Below are 27,636 nucleotides of genomic sequence, written 5' to 3'. Positions count from 1 at the left end.
TTTTTGGGTAGTTTCCCTAGAATCTGAGAGTGGTAAGTATATCTTAAGAGGAGCGATAATACTCTCCCAGTCTTACTGAGGACACATTAGGTTGGGGTATAGGTGAAGGAAGAATCAGGACACCTTTCCAGCTTCTGAGTATATATGAACTTACTTGCTTTCATCATAATGAAGCTTCCTGTAGTCACATCTAGGTTAGTTACCATTTTGAAAATTTATAACTGCACCACAGTGAGGTACTTGTAATCTTTGGTGCTGAGCCATGATAACCGGTTGAAGTCTTATGCTGCTACCATTAAGTATCTAATATACTGGGCATAAGGGATATTCAAGTACTAAGCAAAGTAAGTTAACATTGATAACTGTGAAATTAAAAACATAAGAAATATTGAAATACTGATATCCACTAATATGTGTTTGAAAATGCTTACTCATATAAAATTTCCATTATTATACATTATACAAAGGCTTTCATGATGCAACTCCCCTGTAGCTCTTAATTTTCTAAAAGCAGAGAATAAAATTCCCTATCCTAAATTTTGTCACTGCTCCTAAGGTTTACGCCTGAAGTAAAAGAAACACCCCGAACTGATCATTTATGAAAGTTTAAACTCATTGTGAAACCAGCTTCAAAACTAAGAATTATTTCAGTCAAATAAATATATATGTTCACATTTATAAAAATTTCCCAATTACTCATACAAACAAGCTTCATAAAATTTACATACTCAATACGATAAAAATTACTTCTAATGAAGATGTCGCTGTTATTCCCCTAAAATAAAAACTTTTGTTTTTGAGGTATCACTTTAAGAAATGCCAATGTGGCACATTTTTAAAACCCAGGAGTCTATCCTAAAAATCATGCCTAACACAGCATCATCTCTGTGAGACTCACTAACAGGCTAAGCTAAACTTATTATTATTTTGAAACAAGGAGGAACATTTTAGTTGTCACAAAAACAAAGGAGGCAGGTACACAAAATGCATTTCATAAAACAGTGCAACTTTGCCATAAATTTTCATCTTTTTCCTGCTGGCAACAGTAAATCAGCTTGTCTTCTATGACATTCGAAAACAGCTGAATGATTTAAAAACAACAGTGAAGAACTTCACTATTTTTATGCATTATTATAGAATATAAAGCTACTGAATTTTTCAGTGTTGAGCAAAGCATCATCTCCTATCTGGCTTTTTCACTGAAAGGTGGACACTCGACTTGTCAATACTTACTTACAATTACTGTTAGGGAGAGCACCTGCACTGACTGTGGTGAAGCTATTTATAATCAACTTATGAAGTAACAGCAGTAGTCAAAACATAGAGATGCGAATACACAAATTAATGTGTTTTGTATGCAAAATATCTAAATTTAGGACATGGCTAAATCTTACGAAGAAGACTGATTAAATGCTTATGATCACAGCACATGAAAAATATACTGTTGAAGGTAAAGGTCCCATTTATGAAAAAATATCTATATGGAAAGACTGTGATTTATGCCAAGCGTAATTGTATAGCAAATTCCAAGGGAGGTCAAAAATTTTTCAAAACCAAAATTTTAAGTTGAATGGCACAGGCCAAAGTCTTAGTTACTTTTTTGAAATTTCAGAACTATTAGGGTTGGGAGAATGCCTTTCCTTTTTTCTTTTCTTTTTGTCCTTTTTGTGATGTTTTCCCTTTTTTGACTTATTCTTTTTTTCTTTCTTCTTTTCTTTCTTCTGATATTTTTGTTTCTTTTGTTTTGAAGTTTCCTCTTCAATGGAACTGGATGAATAAGACCTGAGAGCAAAAAGATATGCTGATAGTTATTTATATTTATGATTGGTAAGTGGATATGAACTGCTCTAAATTATTCTCAGAGCAAGCTGAAGGTCCAAACCCAAAGAAAGAGATGATGTGCTTTCTGTATTTGTATTCCCTTAAAATGCTAAGTCCAGGATTTTTGCTACTTTTCCACAGAGACTGATAAACAATTCTGTTCAATTCTACTTATAAGTTAAAAATTCAGTAAGGATGAAATTATTTTCTATGAGTTTTAGTTTCTCATCCTGTTTACAGGCTCATAAGGCAAGGCAAAAGCAAGTGGCACTTGCCAACCCTCATCATTTACTGGACACTTTTATATAAAAAAGCTTCTTAGCATATTCTTTTAAGAGTCACAAAAGGATACAACTGCATCAGGTTATAATTATTACAAATAAAACAGATAAAATCATAAAATTAGCAAAAGAAATGCTCTTCATTAATTCTTCTGATTTTCCAAATAAAATATTTGATTTCTCTAGATGCAAAGCAGTACTGATGAGCACTTAACATTCCAGGATAATTTTCACTTGTTATAGAAAGGGTGCTTAAAAATGAATATTCCATATAAATGAATGGAGATGATTTATTATATTTTAATTTTCAAATATTAAATTTGGAAAACACTACAGAAAACCTAATATTATAAAAAGAAACAAAAACTCCAGAAAAGGACTTAATGAAGGTTATATATACCCTACATATTGTGCAAACCCCAAGTATGTGTGACCAGAACAGAGTTAATGGGATTTTCAAAACTGTATCTCAAGAGACAGTGCAGTGATTTAAACATTAGAAGTTAAAACCTGACTTAAGGAAATGTAGCGGACATTCAGGAGGGGAAAAGCAGCTGCATGAGTCACTGAGGTGTCACTGTACAGTGTGTTCCTTGACTGACATCCTTGTGTAGGACTCTGAGTACCTCCTGTAATACTTCATTCTTCCCTGTTCCTTGGCAATTTAGATTTCTAGCCATTTGAGCAGCTTATTTAATGTCCCCCCCACCCGGGGTGGGGGGGAGGACATGGAGGGCATGGGGGGCATGTCTGGTGGTGATCAGGGTAACATATGCAGTGCCAGTGACCAAACCAGAGTCACTGTTAGAGCCGCTACCTTTGAGACATGGGCCCTATCTCCTACACTACCTCCTAGTTCCCCGCTGAACTAATTTTTTTTTTTCATTATTTTTTTGTTTCTTCTTCAACTCTATTTTTCAATTTGCCTTGCAATTTTAAAAACTCTGCTTGGGGCTGGAGCAATAGTACAGCAGGTAGGGCATTTGCCTTGCATGTGGCCAACCTGGGTTCGATTTCCAGCATCCCATATGGTACCCTGAGCACCATCAGGGGTGATTCCTGAGTGCAGAGCCAGGAGTAACGCATCACCAGGTGTGACCCAAAGAGAAAAAAACCACAAAAAGCAAAAACTCTGCTTAACCTGTGGATTTTGAGAGCTTCTCTGCCCCACATTTTTTCCTTTGGAATTTTGGTGTTGGTTTACACTTTTTTTTCTGGTCTTGTTTTGGAGTCACCTATGGCAGTGCTCGAGGGATGACTCCCAGGTGACTGCTCAGTGACTGAACCAGACGCTTCCATGCAAAGCAAGCACTTCAGCCCATTGGCTATATCTCAACTCCTCGGATTTTCACATTTATTTATTTTATTTTGTTTTCTGGGCCATACCAGGCAATGCTCAGGGTCTACTCTTGGCTTTGTGCTCAGGTATCACTCTTGAAGTGTTCAAGGGACCCTATGGTTCTGGGATTGAACACAGGCCACTAACATGTAAAGTATGTGTTCAGTCCATAGAACTATCTCTTTCATCCTGGATTTTCACTTTCAAGGCACAATGTTCAATTCTGGGATAGCACCTCTAATAGGGGTCATTGCCTTTTCTGTTAAACATGCCTATAAAAGGTCATTTAATTTCATGCTTTAGCTAAGTACTGTGAGAGCCACGCTGGAATGGCTTGAATGGCTGATCTTACTATGAAACAAATACAAAACAAATATATTAGAATTTTTTAGGAAATGAACAAACTCCCTATTCTTACAAACATTCAACCTCATTATGCCAGTGCAAATGATTCAATATCATACTAGTCAGACGATACACTTAAAGGTGGTTGATGAGGATTCTGAAACACCAAAGGAATTTTTTTCCCTAAGAGAGTACACTGATTTAATTACTTTCTTAGGCACCAAAATTGTATTTTGAAGAAATATTCTAGCTCCAAACATATATAAGGTCAAACATATTTATATGAAGAATTTACATGCCCATTTATAAGCTTAGCTGATACTCTAAAACTTTAAGATTGCAGAATATAATTAAAAAATATAAGAGGATGACTTTTATTTATATCAAGATTTGCTCCAAAAATAAAATGTAAAGTGACTTGAATATTAACTTTAATTTTGATTACTAACATAAAAACTTTGTTATTTTAACAAATTAACTAAACATTTATTAACTCTAGTTCAGAATTAGTAAGTAAAATTAACAATATTAGATATAAAATAAAATGTGGTCTATTTCGTTGTGGAATCGTCCACCGGGAGACTCCCATGTCCATCGTTTAGATTCTGCCTTCTGGAACTGTGAGTTACCATGAATGATCTTGGTCGACATGATGAACTCAGACAGTCTCTCACCCTGTTCGTTCCATTCTAGGCCATGGGTCCCGATGTGAAGTTCTTCAGCTGATATTCTCGGTCCTATCTTGGCATTAAAATCACCCACAATGATCTTGAAGAAGGTGTGGTCTTCTTTATAGAACTTCTCTAGCTCCATGTAGAACTTCTCGATTTCTCTTTCATCATAATGAGATGTTGGTGCGTAGACAACGAAGATAGAAACTGCAGGCAGTGAGCCACATCTCTTCAAATGTAAACGTCCGATTCGGGTTGTTAGGCATTCGAATGAATCAATGCTCATGGCCAAGTTTGTGTTGACAAGGACACCGACGCCTCCGACCTCTTTTATCGCATGTTCCGAGGAACAATTCTTCTCCAGTGTCGAAAATGGCATGGTGAGATTCGTGCCTTCTTGTCTTGGTCAGACCAATGATGTCGTACTTGATCATTCGCGCTTGTACCATCAGGTCCTCGATGGATGCATCTGATGCTAGCGTACGTGCATTGAAAGTACAGATGATCATTTTTGTCTTCCTTCGTTGTGGCAGCCTAGGTCGGCCTTGAGATTTTGTCGGCCTCTCCTTTCTCATCCTTCTCAGTGCTGCCATGTCAGTGAAGCCTTCAGGGTCAGGTGTAGTTACTGGTTTTGGCATATCGAATACACAGCGGATAGCTTGCCAGGCTCTTCCGTGCGGGCGGAATACTCTCGGTAGCTTGCCAGTCTTTCCGAGAGGGATAGAGGCTTTTGGGGCGACCTCTAATCACCCTTGTAGGTGTTACCATATTTGAACCCTATCAAATATGGTATGACAATTCCGGAAGATGGGTATTTAGTGTCTTATGATGTGTCGCGCGGTCGCGCGGGTCCCAAAAGCATCCTGGAGTGTGGCGACGGCTGGGTAGTGGAAGTAGTGTCGAGAGTGGAAGTCTGCCAGTGGGGTATTTATCTGGGTAGGGTGGGTCTCCTGTGCGCAATTCGATCCCTGGGTGGTTTATGGAAGCAGACAGGGCAGGGTAGGGTGGGGCCCCTGATTAGAATCCCTTTGTCACCTGTGGTGGTGGGAGCAAGCAGAGAAGCTCTGTCCCTGGGTCCGCCGAGCCTGGAGTCCAAGGTCTCAGAGAGTTCCGCTTATCTTGTTCTGTGGGTCTTCAGTCGTGCGTGGATCTCGGCCGGAGCTGCCACGTGGGTCCGGAAAGCGTCCTGGAGTGTGGCGACGGCTGGGTAGTGGAAGTAGTGTCCACCACATCATATTCAATCGACGGTTTTGCCTGATGTCGCTGTTGTCCCAAAATTTCGAACAGGATCGGACCACCGTCTCCTTCGTGCAAAATTCTACTTCACAGAGCCACAGAGCGGGGAGAAAGGGCTGCAAAGTTCAAAAAGAGAACTCCCAGAATGACCACCAACTGGGAACTCTTTGGTACTACTGCGGCAACATGGGAAGATGCCATTGTTGACAACATCTACGAGGAATACGATCGACTGGTTCAGCACCTCAATGAATGTGCGAGGAACGCCAAGAGAGAGATAGCCACAAAAATTTGCGTATCTTCGAAAACTCTTGAGCTAATTCGCCAGCGTGGTTTGGTGCATGCCTCAGGCAACCGCAAGCTAATGTCCGAGCTCGCAAAGCAGTGCAGAGATGCGATCAAGGAAGACCTCAAAGAGAGAAGAGCAGAAGAACTGGTAGATGCGGCAGAAGCCGGGAAAAGTATTCGTAAGGCCCGCCTGTCCTTCGCCAACTACAAGACCAAGATGACTGCCCTCCGACGTCCTGATGGATCCATCACATCCTCCAGAATGGCAATGGAGAAGATTATCCATGACTTCTACTCAAATCTCTTCGATAGCCATGTCCACTTGCCGACATACCAAATTCCACAGGATGGATATGTCGTTCCCAATGTTCTCCCTTCCGAAATCTGACACGCCATTTTGTCGGTAAAGAAACAAACAGCACCTGGCCTAGACAAGGTCAGACCTGAACACCTGAAGAAACTGCCATCAGTACTCATCAATACACTGGCTCGGCTCTTCACTCGCTACCTGTCTGAATGCAAGGTTCCGTCCCGATGGAAAACCAGCAGGACCGTACTACTGTTCAAGAAGGGAGACATCCATGACATTGGCAACTATCGCCCGATCTGCCTATTGTCTGTCATCTACAAGTTGTTCACTTGAGTCATCCTAAATAGGACTGGCAGAACACTAGATGAAGGACAACCATGCGAGCAAGCCGGGTTCCGCAAAGGATTCAGCACCATCGACCATATCCACACGATAACCAAGCTCATTGAGGTTTCTCGGGAGTTCAAGATGCCGCTCTGTTTAACGTTCATTGATTTAAAGAAGGCCTTTGATTCTGTTGAGACGGAAGCGGTCACTGAAGCCCTAGCCAATCAGGGAATTCAAGCCCAATACATCAGGATCCTCCGTGAGCTGTATTGCGGATTCACTACCAGGATCTCACCATTCTACAAAGAAGTGATCGTTGATGTCAAGAGAGGGGTGCAGCAGGGTGATACCATTTCACCGAAACTGTTCAGTGCCACCCTCGAGAACATCATGCGACGACTGGAATGGGAAGGAATGGGAGTGAAGATAGATGGTCGGGAACTACACCACCTCCGCTTTGCTGATGACATTGTTTTAATAACACCAAACATCAGCCAAGCGGCACAAATGCTGGCCGACTTTGACCGTGAGTGTGGAAAGGTCGGACTACAGCTGAATCTTACGAAGACAATGTTTATGAGAAACAGCCTCGTTCCTGATGCCCCATTCGCTCTCAACGGAACGACCATCTCCGAATGCAACAGCTATGTGTACCTAGGTCGAGAGGTCAACAGGACAAATGACCTGGCACCCGAGCTGCGCAGGAGGAAGAGAGCGGCTTGGAACGCCTTCAAGAACGTCGAAGAAATAGCTAAGAGGACGAAGAACCTCCGGCTCCGGGCACATCTCTTTGATTCCATTGTTCTTCCTGCATTAACATATGCCTCAGAGACCTGGGCCCTATGCAAACAAGATGAGAATGCTATTCAGGTCTCCCAAAGAAGAATAGAAAGAGCTATGCTTGGAATATCACGTTTCACTCGCTATCTCATTTGCCAAGGTGTCGAAAATCAGATGGGCTGGTCACGTAATGAGATTTAAAGACGACCGCTGGACTAGAGCTGTTACCGACTGGATTCCACGGGATGTCAAAAGACCGCGTGGCCGCCCACCTTCCAGATGGTCAGACTTCTTCGTCAAGATCATGAACGATCGGTTTGAGGCCCTTCATGTTCCCGGAGCGAACAGATGCCATCGGGCTACACTAGCACGCGACAGGGACAAATGGAGACGTTACTGGCGCCCACTTGAGCAAATCGCCGACAAATGGGAAGTTAAGTGATTAAGTGAAATAAAATGAACTAAATAAAAACTACAAATGTATAATACATTCTAGATTCTTCCTTGCTTTTTCTAAAAAAATGGTATTAAAAATACCTTTTTCTTTTCTTTTTCAACTTGATTTTTTCTTTGCTTTTTACTTTTTTCTTCTCTTCTTCTTCATTTATTCCTGTGGGTTGAGAAGAAATCAGGTCACTGTGATCTATTTATTAACAGGCATGCACTTAGAATTTCTTGTTAGTGGTGAATTTCTTTGGTCAGGATATTGTACATTTCTTACATTCGTCCACCCTTTCTTGAATATTTTACTCATCAAAACTTTCCAAAATATCATTTGCTTCTTATAAAGACTGCAAATACGACTATTATACTTCTGAATTTGGGGAAGAGAGGGCTTGGGCCATATATGGTGGTGCTCAGGGATCACGCCTAGCTCCATGCTCAGGGATTATTCCTGCTGGGGCTTGAGGGACGATGTGGGATGTCAGGGATCGAACTTGGGCTCGCAGCAATCAAGGTAAGTCCCTCATCTGCTGTACTTAAATGCCCTATCTGCTGTACTACCTCTCTGGCCCTGTACTTCTAATTTTTGTCATAAGTCAATGCCAATGTTTTGGAGAATACTTCCTGATCTCATATAGTTTAAAATACCTGCTATATTATCTTTCTAGCCCCAGACATATTTTCTATCTATAACAAAATTAAAGAAAATATCTTAGGCTCCTGGAAACATGAAACAATAATAACAGATTTAATATTTTTCTCAATGTATCCCAAAGAGGATACGAACTATTCTATAAGTTGTTTTTCTTGGGGCACCAGGTACCTGGCAGTACTCAGGCCTTATTCTTGACTCTGTGCTCAGATCATTGATAGCAGTCTGTGGGATACTAAGCATACTGAACAGCTGTGTGCAAGGCAAAAGCCTTATCTTTTTAGCCCATCTAATTTGCTTTTAAATACACTTTTAGACTTTTTATATACCAAAATCACATACATATTCACCAACCTGAACATAGCAGAATATAATTTTCAAGTATTTTTTACCCTTTGAAAAAAGGATGTCCCCCTCTCTCTCTCTCTCTCTCTCTCTCTCTCTCTCTCTCTCTCTCTCTCTCTCACATACACACACACACACATCTTTTTTTTTCTTTTTGTTGCTATTTCTTTCTTTCACTAGCACTTTATTTGGGATATTCAATCTTTCTGACAAAACTTTGTTAAAAAACTCTCATTTGTTGAAAAAACTCTCATTTAAAAACAAAACTGACTTTTCACATTTCTCAAATATTAACTTGACTTCTATATCTGGGAAAATGGAAGATGCTTTTTTTCTACTAAGTCGATGAAGTTTTACTAAGAAAATCTCAGACAATAAGCACGAATGCAAGCCTGTAAAAGGCAGAGAGACCCGCTAGGGACCCTAAAACCAAGGGACCAAGGGAGTGGCACGGCAATGTGCTAACAACTATTCGTTTATTTATTTATTCATTTATGTTATTTTGGGCCATACCCACAGTGCTCAGGGCTCACTCCTGGCTCGGTGATCAGAGATCACTCTGGGCAGAGCTTAGGGACCATGTACCAGGCCAGGGTTGAAATCTGGGTCAGGAAGTTCAGGGCAAGTATCTTCCCAGCTTCTCCACTTACTATTTTATTTTATTTTATTTACCTTTTATGTTGGGGGATGCAGTGTGGCCATATCTAGTGGTGTTTGTGGGCTACTTTTTGTTTCCTTGGGATGCTCAGAGGTCATTATCTGACAGTTTCTGGGGTGGGAGGAATTGAATCTCTGTTCTCCACATCTAAAACACATGCACTGGGGCTGGAGTGATAGCACAGTGGGTAGGGTGTTTGCCTTGCACGCGGCTGACCCGGGTTTGATTCCCAGCATCCCATATGGTCCCCTGAGCACCACCAGGGGTAATTCCTGTGCGCAGAGCCAGGAGTAACCCTTGTGCATCGCTGGGTGTGACCCAAAAAGCAAAACAACAACAACAACAAAAAACCCAAAAACACGCGCACTTGCCCTCTCAGCTCTTCCCAACCCTCATTAACTTCAGAAAGAATATGAACACTGTTTTTTTGGGGAAAAAAATTGAGAAAATTCTCTTCCCATATGCTCTACTTTAGTTGAATCTGAGATACATTTCTGGAGCACATGTTCTGCAAACTTATCAAACATACAGCCACTGCACAATGGCGTTAGCTCCAGTTTTCTCTGTAGAAGAGAGAACCCTCTCTCAGAGGGTGCCCAGGGCCACAGAGCTACATGCCTTTGGAGAACATCTGAAGCACTCTTTGAGACTGCAGAGTCAAACTGATAAGCTGTGAGCTGAATTTAATACTGCGGCTCAAACCTGGTTTTTCCACAAAAAGTAAAACAGTAGATTAGTGATTATCAAATAATCATAAATTCCATTTTTGTCTCTGTTGTTTAGACTTTTAAAATAGCAGCTATTCACTGTCACTATGCCTAGGCATCACTTAGTGGGTTGGTTAAAAATGCAAATGCGGGGCTGGAGCAATAGCACAGCGAGTAGGGTGTTTGCCTTGCACGCTGCCGACCCAAGTTCGATTCCCAGCATCCCATATGGTCTCCCTGAGCACTGCCAGGGGGGTGCAGAGTGCAGAGCCAGGAGTAACCCCTGTGCATCGCTGGGTGTGACCCCAAAAAAAGCGAAGGAAAAAATGCAAATGCATTTTTATTATTATTTTTAAACCATGTTTACTGAGGTGCCAGGGCTTTCATTTAATTATACATTAATTAACATGTTAGTTATACTTTTCATGGATACACTGTTCCAACACCCTTCCCATCATCAGATGTTTCCTGATGAAAATGATATTTTTCATGTAAATAACATGGAAACTTCCTATATTAATCTGGGCCTGAGTAGGTTCTGAAGCGGAGGGGAAACAGCTGAGGAGCTGAAGTGGTGGTCACCTCACTGTTGCTGCTCTCCTCAGGCCTCACAATCATTTGTATTCTCAAAATTATACTGCTCTCTGACCAGAAGGACTGTGACTGACAATGTAACCCCCGAAATAACTTGAGGTTCAGAGCGGTTAGGTGACAAGTTGAAAAACGGCAAAATAGGGCTAATAGCTAACTATAAAATTAGTCTGAGATCATGTAACATATCCTAGGAAATGAAACCAAACTAAAGGTGGGTTGTAGAAGCAGATATGAACTCCCCTCCCGGTTCTATAATTGATCTACTGTTTGATTTTGGAAAAAAAACCTGACAGAGTCTATTTCTTTATCTCTGTCTGCCCAGCATCATTTCCATAAAATACAAAAACCATCCTGATGATAAATACAACAGAATAATAGATAAGCATGATAAAAATACAGAACCGTTAGAGATTTTTTAAAAGAGGAAGGAAAATGTCTTACTTTTTTCTTGTAAGGCTTGCAATTTATTCAGTTCTTCATTTTCTTCATCACTTTCTTCACTGCTGGTGCTACTGACATCCAAAACAATGTCCCTTTTAGGGTCTACTCGGAGAAAATTGCGGCATTCAAAAGTCAGGTGACCAGCTAACAAAGAAGAAAACCAAATAAGTGAATGACAGAACTATAGTTACATTATACATTTTTCATTTTGTTTACTTTCCCTGAGTACAACATTCAGAGAGAATTCTTTCTTTATCAGAAGTTCTAATTCAATACGAAAATCTTGACTGTTTCTTACAGATTTTAAGGTATTGCACTGCTATATTTTCCCTTTCTATCTATGTTCTAAAGACAATATCAACATGCTCAAAATCTGAATTTTATACCTTTCCCATATTCTTTCCTGCTAAGTGTGACTAATAAACTCATGAAATTAGGTAGTCTTTATCTAAACAAATTATCACGATCACGACCATCTTGTTATTTGTCGATTGCCTCGAGCAGGCCCCAGTAATGTCTCCTTCATCCTAGCCCTGAGATTTTTAAAAAAGCACCATATTCAAAGCTCTTTCAGAATTAGGAGAATGAGACCCATCATTGTTACTGGTATTTGGCATATTGGGTAGCCACGGGGAGTCTGTCAGACTCTGCCGTGTGGGCAGGTTACATTTGGTAGCCTGCCAGTTGGTCCAAAGTAGGAATGAGATAATAAGATGTACCAGAATAATATAACTAAATATATTTTGCTAAAGAACACTTGAAATTTTAATGTTGACATCATACATCTCCTATTTTCTCTATCAGAAAACCACAAGTTTCTAACTTCAGAATTCAATTAAAAATTGCATCAATGATTACAAAACACCCAAAGAATACAGGAAATAACAAAACCAATACCAAAGTTCATATTATTGTGTGTTCAGTTAAACAGATTGAAGTTGGAATCTTTCTTTCCTATGCAGACTGTTATATTACTGCATTTTTTTCATTTGAGATTTTACCCCAACACTCAGATCTGCTGAAAAGGCAACAGAAGACAATTTGTTTTCTATTGCTGGTTATGAATTACATATGATGTCGCATGGCTGCAGTAGTGGCTGTGCGATTTTGAAATTCCGAAATTTTAACACTTAAGTCTGGAGGGATTTCTGCCAAAAGCTGCTGGGTTCCGAGATTTGCTCCTGAGTCTCTGGGATCATGGCCATTAAGCAGCTTAATTAGGAGCCAGAAAGGCCGTTCGTGGGCGATGACTTGGGGTCTCGTTGGGGTGGGGAGGACAGGACCGGCTCCACCCCCATCCCGTGAGGCCCAACATGTCTCGTCACTGTGGGCCCAAGCCTGATTGTCCAGTGGCCTCTGGAGGATGGCGGCCACCGGGCCACCAGGGGGAACAGGCCAAGGCAGAAAAGCTATTCCCATCCCACCTGGGTTGGCCCAGCACTGATAACCTACTGCAGGGATTGGACGCATTTCTGCCAAAAGCCGCTGGGTTTCGAGATTTGTTTCTCAGTCTCTGGGATCATGGCCATTAAGCAGTTCGATCAGGAACCAGAGAGGCCATGCCTCCAATTAAATAGCTGAGCTGGAGGTGGTTTGTGGGTGTGTTTCCCACATACCTAACTTTTGGCCGTTTACTTTCTTGGTAAACTTGGCCCCAAGTTTTTGGGGTCTGGCCAAAGGCGCAGCAGCAATTTTGGGGTATCTGAAAGTCTGATAGTGCCATCAGGCTGCTGATGCACTCGCCTCACAGGACCAGATTGACCTGCTGGTGGCACCATACCCCCATGTATTACTGCTTTTTATCAAAAAATAAAAATTGGCTATTATTCAGCAACCTGTTTTGCCATTAATTGTTATGTTTTTGCAATTTATCTATGCTAACACAAAAGGATTAAATTATCTCATTTTTCTGATCAGTAATGTTCTGTTGTATAAAAACATTCATTCCTTCTACTACTAAATTTTATTTTTTTTTCCCCTTTAAAAACCAAGGGACAGAGAGATAGCATGTAAGTTGCTGGTTCTATCCCTGGCACAGTCTGGAAAGAAACCTAAATGCAGACCTCGGAGTAAGCCCTGAGTATTTTTGGGTATGGCCCAAAACAAAACAAAACAAAATATAAACAAACACACAAGAACACCCCGAAACAAAGAACAAAAACCAAAAAAACCCATGACAAAAACAAATTTTGGTATATATTTAAATATATATACATACATATATAGTTATTTGTTGAAAAGGACTCTATTACAGTTATATATGTCTTCCCATATTAGTTTGTTATCTGATAACTTCTGATGGTTTCATTTTTAAATAGCTTTATTATTGCAGATCTGTCATTTTCTTCTTGCAATACAGCTATTGTTATATATATTTTGAGATTATATAAGTACATAAAGATTATCATTTTATCTGGGTCAGGGCTTTTGTTTTTGGGGAGACTTCTGATTATTATTTCAATTTCCTCGATAGTGATATTTCTGTTCAGGTGTCCCAAATCTTCTTGGGTCAGCCTTGAGAGATTATAGGAGTCCTGGAATTTATCCATTTCTTCAACGTTCTCTTGTTTTGTGGCATAAATATTCTCAAAATAATCTCTGATGATCCTTTGAATTTCTGTGGTTTCTGTTGGGATGTCCCCTCTTTTATTTCTGATTCTATTTATTAGGGTTCTCTCTTTTTCTTTGTGAGCCTTGCTAGTGGTTTATTAGTCTTGTTTATTTTCTCTAACAATCAGCCTTTGGTTTCAATTGATCTTTTGGATTGTTTTTTGGACTTCCAGAGCGCTAATTTTTGCTCTAAGTTTTATTATCTCCTTCCTCCTGTCTAGTCTGGGCTCCTTTTGTTGGTCATTTTCTAATATCTTAAGTTGTGAGGTTGAATTACTTATGTGGGTTCACTTTTCCTTCCTGAGGAATGCTTGCAGAGCTATAAATTTTTCTCTTCAAACTGCTTTTTCCATATCTTATAAGTTCTGGTAACTCGTGTCTTCATTCTCATTTGTTTCCAGGAATCTTTTGATTTCCTCTCTAAGCCACTGGTTGTTAAATAGTGAACTGTTTAATCTAGGTGTTTGATTTGATTCTCTGTTTCTGTGTGTGATTCACTTCTATTTTCAGTGCATCATGGTCTGAAAAGATCGTTGATATAATTTCTATCCTCTTAATTTTATGGAGGTATGTTTTGTGGCCCAGCATGTATTCTATCTTGGAGAATGTCACATGTGCATTGGAGAAGAATGTGTATTCAGTTCTTGGGGGGATAAAATGTCCTAAATATACCTACTAAACCTTTCTCTTCCATTTCTTCCTGCAAATAAAGTATGTCCTTGCTGAGCTTTAGTCTGGTTGATCTATGACAGCTGATAGAGGTGTTGAAATCTCCAACTATTATTGTGTTGCTATCAATGTCTTTTTCAAAATATTTTGCTGATCTCTCAGTAGGTGCACATACATTTAGGAGTGTGAGTTCTTTTTTATGTACAGATCCTTTGATCATTAAGAAATGACCTTCACTGTCTCTTATAACCTCTTCAGTCTGAAATCTATGTGGTCTGATTCTAGTATGGCCACTCAAGCTTTTCTGAGGGAGTTGTTTGCTTGTAGAATTGTTTTCTATCCTTTTGAGTCTGTGTTTGCTCTGACTGTTCAGATGTGTTTCTTGCAGGCAGCAGAATGTTGGGTTCAATTTCCTGCCACTCTGTGTCTCTTCATTGGTGCCAAATATGATAGCCTTTCAGTATCAGTATTGCAAACCATAATGTCTACAAGGGGAGAGGGAGAGGGTGCCTGCCATAGAGGCAGGCTGGGGGGAGGGGTGGCAGGAGGGATAAGGCGATACTGGTGGTGGGAAATATACACTGGTGGAGAGATGCGTGTTGGAACATTGTATGACTGAAACCCTATTATGAAAGTTTTGTTACCGTATCTCACGGTGATTCAGTAAAATAAATAAATAAATAAATAAGAGGATTATCGTTTTTATCTTCTTGATTGATTTTCCTTGAGTCCCACTTTATCATGTACTGTTCTTTGCCTTACAAGTCTGACAATAAAATTGCTCTAATTGCCATTCTTGTGGGTAAAAGTTGGATGGTAATACTTAACATCTCTGTTCTTTTTCCCCACCATCATATATTTCTGTAGTTTTTAGTTTTCTCTGTAGCTTAATAATGACATGTCAGTGAACTTAGTTTCTTGGTTGAATTTGATACCAATCAAATTTTTAATGTTAATTTCTCAGCTTGGGAAAACTTTTTTCCTGTTTCACTGGAAGTAGTGTAAATTCATCTCTTAGTATATGTTAATTGGGTTGCCAATGCTTATTTATTCCTTTAGTCCTTTATAAGGACTAAAATGCATGTTAAGTTTTCTTGCCACTTTCCCTATGTAATCATGTAATTTTTCAAATTCCTATTTTACGTACTTTTTTCAGGAGTCTGAATTTAAACAAGAGGCTCCCATCCAGCCAGGCTGCCATTCCACAGGGATCAGGCACTCAATAGCCCATGAAAGTAACCAGAAGGTCTGTCTCTAGCTACCACTGTCCATCTGGCTTTGAGCTTCTTTTCACTCCCAATATCTGGGGTTTTCCCTTTCATTCTTTTGATCTGGGCTATTTTTGATGCAATTGCTCTATTTTTCTCCAGCATCTTTGTGTTTAGATCAGAAGGGAGGGCTTTCTATTTATGTGCAGTTTGCCACTTTGATCAGAACTACTGATGATATATTTTACTGTGCTTAAGCTTGTTTTTCACCCAACATCTCACATCACAATGAATTATTTACGAGGTTATTAGCTGCAGGCTCTATTCCATATCCACTTTAACTTTTCTTCAGTGAAGCTGACATTAAACTGATAACAAGACAAGTTATTGGTGAGCAACGAATAGTTTTATTTTTATTAGGGAATAAGTAAGAAACTTGAGAAAACGATTGTATTCAACATTACAGTTCATGTGGCTTTTTTTTTTTTAATATAGAATCTACGGACACAACAAGCACAAAATTCTTAGTTAATTAGAATGTAGAGATCTGACATAGACATACAGAGACGCTGTAACCTACAACATTTTTGAGGCTGCTTATCAAAAGTGACATAAAGAGGGAAATAAAGCAAAAGTGATGCACTTCCAATGCAGGAGATAGCTTAGCAGTCAGGGGCGAATGCTTTGTTTAAGCAGGGAACTAGGCTCAAACCCTCGTACCACATGAACTCTGAACACTACCAGTTGTAGCTCAGCAATGGATCTAAGCACCAGTGGCCTGAACAGTATCACAATTATCAAGTCCAGGCACTGACTTTTCTTCTCCATCTGGCCAAGTATTACTGGGAGAGGAGGCCTATCAGGCTCCAAAGTGCTGCTTGGAATCCACCAGTGCCCTGGTCACCCCTGACCAACACCCCATAGCTTTTCATTTTTCACGAATGCTCAGATTCATAGAAAGTTGTGCCAAATTGATTTAAAAAAAGAACTGAAAATGAACCAAGGCTGAAGTCTCACACTTCATTATAAATTTCCAATAGCAATAACAATCAAAACAGGGTAGTATTTAGGACAGATGTACAGACTTATAGAACAGAATTAAGAATTCAGCAGGAAATTCAAACATGTCCAATTAATTGATTTGGGGCGAGGTGTTGGCAGTGCTCAGGGATCACTTCTGGCGGGCTTGCCAGAAATTTAACTCAGGTTAGCCACTTAAAGGCAAGCACCTTACCAGCTGTAACACGTCACTGATACCATGACTAATTCATTTTGGACAAGTGTCAGGTCCACTCCAAGGGGAAAGAATAATCTCTTCAACAGAGATTGCTGGGCCAACTAGATTTGCATATACAAAGGAATAAAGTGAGGTCTTTCACCTTGTATCTTATACAAAGAAGGACCCAAATGAAACAAAAATCATGAAACTCTTAGAAGAAATCATCAGGGAAAGATTTCATAAGTGTTAATTCTTAGATGTAAAATAGCACAAGAGAAAAAAATTAAAAATTAGAGCCAGGGAGATAGCACAGAGGCTAAGATCTTCCCTCGCAAGCAGCAGATGCCAGCTCAATCTCAAGCACCACAAAACAGTCTCCTGCGCACTTGTAGGAATGATCCCTAAGAACAAATACAGGACTAAACTCTGAGCACTGGTGAGTGTAGCCCCAAAACAAAACAAATAAACAAACACGGGACTTCATCAAAATTAAAATTCTTATTTTGGCAGGGAGGGCTATGGGGAGGAAGGCACACTCAGATGTGCCCAGTGGTTAATGCTCGCCCTGTGCTCTGGCAGGGCTCAGGAGACCATATGGGGTGTTGGGGATCAAAGTTGGCTGGGCATGTGAAGGTAAGCACCCTAATCACTGTACCATCTCTCCAGCCCTTCAGCATACTTTTATTCTAAGCCTTTTCAGTGGAGACTTATGCCCAGTGTAGTCTGTTATCATGTGTTCTTATCTTTGTTAATTTTTTCATTTTATTTATTTATTTATTGGCAAGCAGGCACTCTTAGGAGTTCTCAGGGTATGTTTTTGGTTCTTTGATCAGGGATTGCTTCTGATGGTGCTTTGAAGACTCAATGTGGGGCCAGGGAGAGAACATATGTAGACAAGCACTTTACCCTTATATTTTTTCTCTCTGGCTCCATGAAGAAAAAAGTTTTTAAGTTTATCTTTAGTGTTTCAAAAACAAAACAAAACAAAATCCTTTAAAAATTAAAGTAGTAACAACAATTCAGGCACATGTGCATGGGCTTTACTTAGAAAATGGTAATTTGTTTTAGAACCCAATTAAAAATTAGAGTGCAGAATTATACATGCATGCTTAAGCTTACTTTCCATTTGAGTCCATTAATCATATAAGAGGGCAATGATTCTTAAATCAAGTTTTTAATAATAAGCAGAAATTCTGAGACCAATGGTATCTATATAATAAATAAGTTCAAGAAATGAGAACACTTTCATAGTTTGCATTGCATTCTCTCTTTATCCAGTATCTCAAATAAGGAGTACAGGAAGCTATATATGTAGTATAGAGGCTAAGGCTCTTGCCTTGCACGCAGCTGACCCTAGCTCAATCCCCAGTACCACAAGCAGTCTCCTGAGCACTTTCAGGAGTGAACCCTGAGCACAGAGCCAGGAGTAAGCTCTGAGTACTGCTGAGTGTAGCCCACAAAACAAAAAAGTAAAACTTCCTTTAACTCATTTAACTCCTATGTCAATTAATCCACTTGTATTACATGACCTATGCTAGTCAGTAGACACATAGCCTGTCACTGAGCATACAGCAACAAAGAGAAGCACATAATTAGTGCTACAGAGAAATTTCCAAATCACGTGGAAGCCTGAGCTAAATAAATAAGGAAACTATACAGGAAAAGGACCCTAAAATAATATCACCCAAAAGGCAATGATTTCCTGAACAAAATATTATGTTTTAGTGTACTTACGGTAGCCACACTTTTTACAGCCTGCTCGAACACTGTCTTTGTTGCAACCTGAAATACAATTGAGTAACGTTTTAGTAGACATATAAACAAATAAAAACAAAAAAAAATATATCATATGGAAAGGCTAAGAAAGCCATTTGTTTCAAAATGTTTTAAAAAAAATTCTTCTGTTTTAAACTGTTGTTGGGGGGGGGTCACATGGACCAGTGCTAGGGAAAAGGGTCATTAAAGCCACCCTCATGAACGGATGAGTTCCTTCATATGAGCCAATGCTGGAATATCTTCTTTTTTCAATTAGCACTTATTTTCCACAGTTCTGGAGGTAGGTCTGAAGTCAAAGATCAAGGCACGAGCAGACTCAGTGTCTGGTAATAACTCATTTCCTGGTTCACAGATCTCATGATCTTCTCATTCAGTCCTCACATGGGAGAAAGGCTGAAGGGGTGTCTTAGGATCCCAAGTGCTGAAAGCATTAATTTCGTTCACAGATGGCTCCATTCTCAAGACCTAAATTCCGCTTAATACCCCATCTCCCGATACGATCACAATGCAGATTTGGTTTCAGCATAGTTTGGAGGAGAGTCTATAGCGTTCCTCCCAGGATCCCCAAATTAATATACTTTACACATGCAAGGTTCATTCATTCTAATTTAATAGCTCCAGAGATTAAAGGACCTCAACTCATGATTGTACCTCCAAAACCACATCTTAATCTCATTGCTAAAATATGGGTGAGTCCTGACCAAGGATACGGTTTACACTGGGGCAAATTCCTTTTCAGCTCTGAATTCAAGAAGTTCTGTGTATGGAGTTCATGTCTGCTTCAGTCACTTAATCAGTGGTTGAATAAATAGCAGTATTCCTACACTTAAAAAAAAAGTAGTAGTATTTAGTAGTATTTACTTGCAAAATACAGTAATGGTGGGGGGCTGGAGCGACAGTACAGTGGGTAGGGCATTTGCCTTGCATGTGGCTGACCCGGGTTAAATTCCCAGCATCCCATATGGTCCCCTGAGCACCACCAGGAGTAATTCCTGAGCAACCCCTGTGCATTGCCGGTTGTGACCCAAAAAGAAAAAACAAACAAACAAAACAGTAATTGTGAAACACCGCATTCTCACTTCAAAATGAAAATAGGAAAGAAGAAATGGTGAAAGATTCTAGGTAAGCCCAAAGTTAAATGAGGTAAAAACACTGAATTTCTTTTAATTTTGTTTGGGGGCCACATCTGGTAGTGCCCAGAGCTTACTCTTGGGCCCTGTGCTCAGGTAATCACTGCTGGTGGTGCAGGAAACAACTTGAGAGATTCTGGGAATTCTAGGTCAAGTCAGAGACTGCACAATGCATTGGAGGTGGAGGGTAGCAAGAGTGATTTATCAGATCATAACAAGAATTATGCACTGCATTCTTTCAGAGATGAGGAGCTTTCCCATTATAACACAAGGAAGAGAAAGCACAGTCATCCACTCCTTCTTAAAGACACCAAATAAATACATAAATAAAACAGCCTTGGAATTACTAAGTATCTTCAAGAGAATTCACAATTAACAGACATGAATTAATAAATTCTTCCCTCCCAGGAATACCAAGATCAGAGACATAATTAAAAAAAGCTATTTCAGCACAATGTTTGCACAGACTAGAGACAAATTATCTTCAGAATAGTTTAGGAATAAAAAGATAAAAAATGGTATACTGCAATTTAGAACTATTCTATTTCTCAGATGCTATGTAATGTGCTTTAAGAATCTGATTCACTTTGGTATGCCAGATGGAATGCTAATTTGGCTATAGATAATTCCCTATCTTGGCATTAAAAATTTTGCTGGAGAGGAACAAAACAGTTTTTGTGCCAACCACTGATTTCAACAACTCTGAGTGGAAAATCAGTTTCCAAAAGAAAGCTAACTCCATTGAAACTTGTGTTTCCGTGTCAATTCTTAAATAAAAATTAAGAGTTATGATGTTCCTGACAAGAATATATGTTTCGTTGGGTTGATTATGTAATGGTAGAAGCTTAAATAACACATGTATTAAAGCAGCTAAAGTCAATAATCACAGTCACGGTCCTCCCGTTGATCGTCGATTTTCTTGAGCGGGCCCAGTAACGTCTCCATTGTGAGACTTGTTGTTACTGTGTTTGGCATATTGAATACGTCATGGGTAGCTTGCCGGGCTCTTTGAGAGGGGCAGAGGAATCAAACCCGGTTTGGCTAGGTCGGCTGCGCGCGAGGCAAATGCCCTACCACTGTGCTATTGCTGCAACCCAAGTTAATAATAATAATAATAATATAATAATAATAATAGTAATAATAAAAGAGGTAACGTTTACATTTATAGAAATCAGCCTCATCACTTTACAGCCATATCTGGTGATAACTGTTAGCAGGGCCATAAAAAAAAAATCTTTTGATGGATCTATACAACCGTAATACCTAAAAAGAAAAGAGCATAGAATAATACTTGTCTTTTTTGATGATTCTTGATGATTATCTCAAAGGCTTCTGATGCAGCCCTATTTTCTTTTAATACTCTTTGGATCAATCAACAAAAAGTTATTTTAGTGTTTTTGGTATCTGTATTTTCTAATGGCACCTGCATTGTACTTTTACAGTGGCTCATGCCTATTATCTCAGTTTTTTTATTGAGTTCAAACAGATTATCTCTGCTTTCCATCCAGTTTAATGGTACAATTTAAGATTATTATGTGCTGAAGCCTTATTTTGAATTGAAAGAAGGTTAGTATATCTGGTCTAAGTTAAAGGAGTTTTAAAGAGGGCTTTAAAAAAATCACTTTGGGGGGCTGGAACAATAGCACAGTGGGTAGGGCGTTTGCCTTTGCACGCGGCCGACCCAGGTTCAAATCCCAGCATCCCATGTGGTCCCCTGAGTACTGCCAGGAGTAACTCCTGAGTGCAGAGTCAGGAGTAACCCCCTGTGCAACGCCGGGTGTGACCCAAAAAGCAAAAAAAAAAAAAATCACTTTGTCTCAAATGATTTACTTCCTGGAAGTTAGACTAATGGATTAAATAAATCTACTAATAGAAATTGAGCTTGGTAATAGTGACATTTTGTTAGACATAAATAAGAGTATTAGGTATAATAATTTATCAATTGTTACATTTATCCCAAGTAGTAATTAGGTCACTGCAAACACATTTTCATACAATTTACTTACATTTATACATATTTTGTTTCTATATCAATTATTGATATATAATTGGCTGGAGCGATAGCACAGCGGGTAGGGCGTTCGCCTTACAAGCGGCCAACATGGCCGACCCGAGTTCGATTTCTCCGCCCCTCTCGGAGAGCCCGGCAAGCTACCGAGAGTATTCGATATGCCAGACACAGTAACAACAAGGTCTCCAATGGAGACGTTACTGGGCCCGCTCGAGCAAATCGACGATCAACGGGAGGGCCTTTACCTTTACCTTTACCTATCAATTATTAAGCAAGTTATATTTTTCAAGGAACAAATAATTCCCCACCCTGCAGTCTAATAAGGATTGCTGCGTGCTATTTAAATTGGAGACCACCTGACTATGTCACTGCAGTCATTTAGGAGTATGATTTTGTAAAACAAACAGTATATACATATGTACTATGACAAAATAATGTGTTTGCTTTCAAGATATTTCAGTAGGTTTCTGTTGATAAAAATCTAACTATGGATAAATTCATAAACATCAAGCTATAGAAACGATGTGTACGTATGAGTTATAAAACATAAAATAAGTTTAGGAATGCATAATAATGTCAGTTATTTGCACTTAAGTACGGTTTATCCAAAAAGCATCCTAAAAGAAAAAGTTCTTGAAATCTGAGGTGAACTTTCACTAGATGCATATTTTGGAATAGGAGGTGTTATTGCACTATCTAATATGCGCTGCCTCAGGGCTATATAGGTTTAAATTTTCCTTAAGAAACTTGCTTTTAAAAAGAAAATGGGAGGAATCAACCTCCCTAACTTCAAACTCTACTACAAAGAAGTAATAATTAAAACAGCATGGTACTGGAACAAAGGCAGAACAGCAGACGAATGGAACAGAGTTGACTATACTGACATCTCCCCCCAAACATATGATCACCTAATCTTTGATAAAGGAGCAAGAAATGTGAAGTGGAGTAAGGAAAGCCTTTTTAACAAATGGTGCTGGCAAAACTGAACAGCTACATGCAAAAAAATGGGCTCAGATCTCTGCCTAACACCATGTACAAAAGATCAAAATGGATTAAAGATCTCAACATCAGACCGGAATCCATAAGGTATATTGAAGACAAAGTCGGCAAAACCCTCCATGATATTGAAGCTAATGGTGTCTTCAAAGATGTCACGCCACTGGCTAAGCAAGTGAAAACAGAGATAGACAAATGGGACTATATTAAACTAAGAAGCTTCTGCACCTCAAAAGAAACAATGACCAAAATATAAAGACAGTCTACAGAATGGGAAAGGATATTCACCGAATACACATCCGACAAGGGGTTGACAAGGATGTATAAAGTACTGGTTGAACTCCACAAGAAGAAAACATCCAACCCTAGCAGAAAATGGGGCGACGAAATGAACAGAAACTTCATCAAAGATGAAATTCGAATGGCTAAAAGACACATGAGAAAATGCTCTACATCATTAATCATCAGGGAGATGCAGATCAAAACAACAATGAGATATCATTTCACACCACAGAGACTGGCCCACATCCACAAGAACAAAAGCAACCAGAGCTGGTGCGGATGTGGAGAGAAAGGGCCCTCCTTCACTGCTGGTGGGAATGCCGACTGGTTCAGCCCTTCTGGAAAACAGTATGGACGATTCTCAAAAAACCAGAAATTGAGCTCCTATTTGACCCAGCAATTCCTGAAAATATACCCTGGAGAGGCAAAAAAGTATAGTCAAAGCGACATCTGCAGTTGTCTGTTCATTGCTGCACTGTTTACAATTGCTAGAATCTGGAAAAAAACCTGAGTGCCCAAGAACAGATGACTGGTTAAAGAAGCTTTGGTACATCTACACAGTGGAATACTATGTATCTGTCAGAAAGGATGAAGTCATGAAATTTACATACAAGTGCTACTACATGGAAAGTATCATGCTAAGTGAAATGAGTCAGAAAGAGAGAGATAGACATAGAAAGATTGCATTCATCTGGGTAACATAAAGTAACAAAATAGGAGACTAACACCCCAAGAATAGCCGAGATAAGTACCAGGCGGATTACTCCATGGCTTTGAGGACAACCGCACACGCTAGGGGAAAAGGCAGCTCAGATAGAGAAGGGAGTACCAAATAAAGGGTGTTGGGAGGTTCCTCTCAGGATGGGAAATGCGTGATGAAAGTAGACTATAGTCTGAACAAGATTGCCACTCAATATCTCTTTTGCAAACCACAGCACTCAAAAGGAGAGAGATAACAAAAGGGAATGCCCTGCCACAGTGGTAGGGTGGGATGCGGGATGGAGGGAAGGGGGGTAAGAGGGTTACTGGGACTGGTGGTGGTGGAGAATGGACACTGGTGGAGGGATGGGTATTCGATCATTGTATAACTGAAACCCAAGCACAGAAATTTGTAAGTCTACAACTGTACCTTGTGGTGTTTCACTAATAAAAATTTTTTCCAAAAATTTTTGGAAAAACAAAAAAACAAAACAAAAAAAAGAAACTTGCTTTTGAAAAAAAAATCACTTTATCCTTATCCATATTGAATACACAACAGATAGCTTGCGAGGCTCTGCAGTGCGGGCGGAATACTCTTGGTAGCTTGCCAGGCTCTCTGAGAGGGATAGAGGCTTCTGGGGCGGCCTCTAATCGCCCTTGTAGGTGTTACCATGGTTCAAACCATATTTGAACCCTATCAAATATGGTACAGCAAAGTAGCACATTATTATAACTAAACTTAGTTTCACGCAGCACAGTGACAGGGTCCCCTGGAGGAGCGTTTCTCAGCATGTTTCCTTCCTGTGGCCCACAATCTTACTGGTTGGCTCCCTATCTCAAGGTCTGGCCTCCATTACACAATTTCCACTTGTGCCCCTTTATGACTATCCTGGGGGTACACAGAGGGTCATATGGTCTCAGATGATAGAGGCTGCTCGAGCGTGCCTACTGCAATAGGTGCTCAAAACGCTTTGCTCAAGTAATGAAATTAGCAGAAGCAGCTGGTCAACTTTGGATGCAGCTGTACTTCAAAGAAAAGGGCTGAAAGGTGACTGGCCTTTCTCTGCTGGTTTCTTACACACTGATATTCTTCAGGCTTCAACCAATTAAACTTTTCCTTCGCACTGTACAATTTCCTCACAAGCAAAATAATCTAACGCTAGGACTTAATTCCTATTAGACGTGTGGCTAACATACCAAATGTTTCTGATTCTGGCTTATCTCATTCTATTAGGCATTTCCCATTGTGTCTGATTATATAGGTCAGCCCAGCTGCAGACTGAAATCACTCTTCTCCTAAAACCTGCTCCTTCTTATAAGTGGCCTGTAATAGTAAATGCCCACCCAACTTCTGAAAAGTAAACCCAGGTACACCTCATTTGTATTCGTACCCATCTACACTGAATTATGGATTCCTGAGTGGTTTTGGTATTAACCCACACAAATATACTTCCAAAGTAATGTTTCTCTCCTGGACTAATGTGGCCATAATGAGGTATCGAAATCATCAAAATTCCTCCTAATTGCTGACTTTTCTCAAAACCAGTTTCCTTTCAACCTACTGTGCAGTCATAATGTGATACATATTTTGTAATCATAAAGTGACGTGTATTTTTCCATACTGTGAATCATAAAGACCCCCTCAAGGAGCTTCCTATGATTTTAGGGAAAACATCCCAACTCTTTGCCATGGCTTACAGGCCACTTAAGAGCTGGAAACTACCTTATAAATTCTACCTTAAGATAACAAAATGGATGAGTGAATAGATCTAGAGGAGTTAGAGCTGTCACTAGTTCTTATAATAGAAAAGTTACTTGATTTCTCTGGCCCTCAGCATTCTCAACTGTAAAAGTCAAAGTGTTAGTGTCTATCTCACAGTGTGGGCATAGCTGGTATAAACAACAACGCCTGAAACAGGGTCAGGTACATCAGACATATAATACCTTCATAATGTGGATTGGCTACTTTTACCTCTCTAGTTATTTCTCACTTTCCCTGCACTTGGATTCTGGGTTTCATCCAGGCCAAACACCTTTCATTTCTTCTCACATACATTTTCTCTTCCTTTACATACCCAATTCAGTTACACATAGGAATTCCTACACACTTCTTTTACATAACCAATTCCTCTGGCAGTAACTCCCCTTTCTAGCATTCCACCCCTCTGCAATTCTTCAGGACTCTTTCTAAACCACACATTTGCTGGAAAACTCTTCCTTTTCCCTTAGATGTCCTTTGCTCTGTGCTCCTAAAGGCTTGTTTTTTTCCCCCCTGAATTACACTTGTCTGTTTTCTGGTAATTTCATTGCTAAAGTCTACGTCCTGCGTGAAGAGCGACTACTGTTATACACACCATTGTATTCCCAATGCTTGGTCCTCAGTAGCACTTGAAAGGATCATTTGTATGGATCAGTGTATCTTTCCCGGCTCAAGAGCCTATCTGTGCTCCTACCCCAAACGCAGGACAATCTTCCTGTAATGGCTATCTGTTCAGAAAGAGCTCCTGCAGAATAATGTGGTAACAACCACTTGGGAAAGGTAGGTTAAAATAAGGTTGGGCCATCTGAAGAGTAAAGGCACCGCTTTGAGTCATGTCTCCGTTTTAAGTGCTTCGGGGCTCTCTTAAGCTGCAGGGGCTGAGGTGTATCTACTTCCCAAACCATCTCCTGCCACATGGCAAAGCTGGTTTTAAACAGCGCCCCCTCCCTTCCTCTCCCCCCCCCCCCCCAACTCCCCTGGCACCATCCCTGGTCCCATCCCTCCCAGGCAACTGTGGGCTGGAAATCGACAAAGCGCTTACTTCCCTTCCTTACTTCCCAAAAGTCACTGTGTAGTAGGCGGAACTGCCTGAGCACAGGCTCTGAGAACCGTGACGAGTCAAGGAAATCAACCAAGCTCATTCCGTACACAGACGCGGAAACTGAGGTCCAGGAAGGGCAACGCGAGCGACGGTCCGGGGCCACACGGCCAAGTGCCACACACAGAGAGGGCGAGAAGTGGCAGTGCAGACGCCCACCTCGTCCCCGCGACTCTGCAGGGCCGCAACCCCTCGAGCGCTCCTGGGCCCCGCCGAGAGGTCCCGCCTCGCATCCGTCACAAAGTCCGAGTCAGGGTTTTGTTCTGTATCTGTCGGCTTCGCACCCCCCGGTCGGCAACACGCCGCCCCGCTTCCTCCGCCGTCTGGATCCGCGTCCCAGCCTCGCCGGGATCGCGGCTGGGCGCGGGGGCCGGGGAGCGGGGCGGAGAGGCGGCCCTTCCTCTCCCTCCGCTTATTGCTCGAGCGCCGACCTTCCCCACGGAAGCCCCAGGAGCCCGAGAGCCCAGACGCCCGCCCCCCAGGCCGCGACTGGCCACCCCGAGCGCTCGAACCCAGCCGCCCCGCGCCCTCCCTCGCCGGCCCGGCGGCCCTGCCGTTGTCTGCACCTGGGACTGCCATGGCGCCGGGAAAGGGGCGGGGGTCGCAGGGCCCCGGCTTCGGGGCGCTCGCCGCCCGCCGCGAGGACGGTGCTCCGGAGCGCGGCCCCTTCCTCCCACGCGCGCCGCGGCGGCTCGGGGGCGGCCCGGGCGGACGCGCGGGAACCCCGAGGCCGCGGCGCCGTTTCCGGCGGGGAGGCGCTGGCGCCGCACGCGCGGGCCGAACCACTCCGCCGGCTTCGCGGGGGCGCGGGGGCGGGGCGTGCGCGGGGCCGCGGAGCCGACGCCGGCGACGTGCGAGCGCTTCTCAGGCGCGGGCCCTCGTCGGCCGAGTCCGCGCGCGGAGCACGCTGGTCAGTCCTCGCCCCCACGGGGAGCGGGG

At 41.2% G+C, this 27,636-nt stretch overlaps 1 protein-coding gene across 1 annotated transcript; it reads right to left on the bottom strand.

The window, feature by feature from the left end:
* Nucleotides 1–27,409, bottom strand: SREK1IP1 (SREK1 interacting protein 1). The gene is made up of 5 exons (XM_056112527.1): nt 27,264–27,409; nt 18,680–18,727; nt 11,240–11,383; nt 7,936–8,008; nt 1–1,782 (listed from the first exon to the last, which is right to left on the bottom strand). The coding sequence occupies exons 1-5, from the start codon at nt 27,274–27,276 to the stop codon at nt 1,593–1,595; spliced, it is 468 nt and encodes a 155-aa protein (XP_055968502.1). The 5' UTR covers nt 27,277–27,409; the 3' UTR covers nt 1–1,592.
* Between the last annotated feature and the right edge of the window lie 227 nt (nt 27,410–27,636).

Source organism: Sorex fumeus, unplaced genomic scaffold (genome assembly GCF_029834395.1).
Source record: "Sorex fumeus unplaced genomic scaffold, SorFum_2.1 ptg000018l, whole genome shotgun sequence".
Taxonomy (NCBI): Eukaryota; Metazoa; Chordata; class Mammalia; order Eulipotyphla; family Soricidae; genus Sorex; species Sorex fumeus.
Note: the sequence above shows the minus strand (reverse complement) of the source record. Positions and strands in the feature narration are given on the sequence as shown.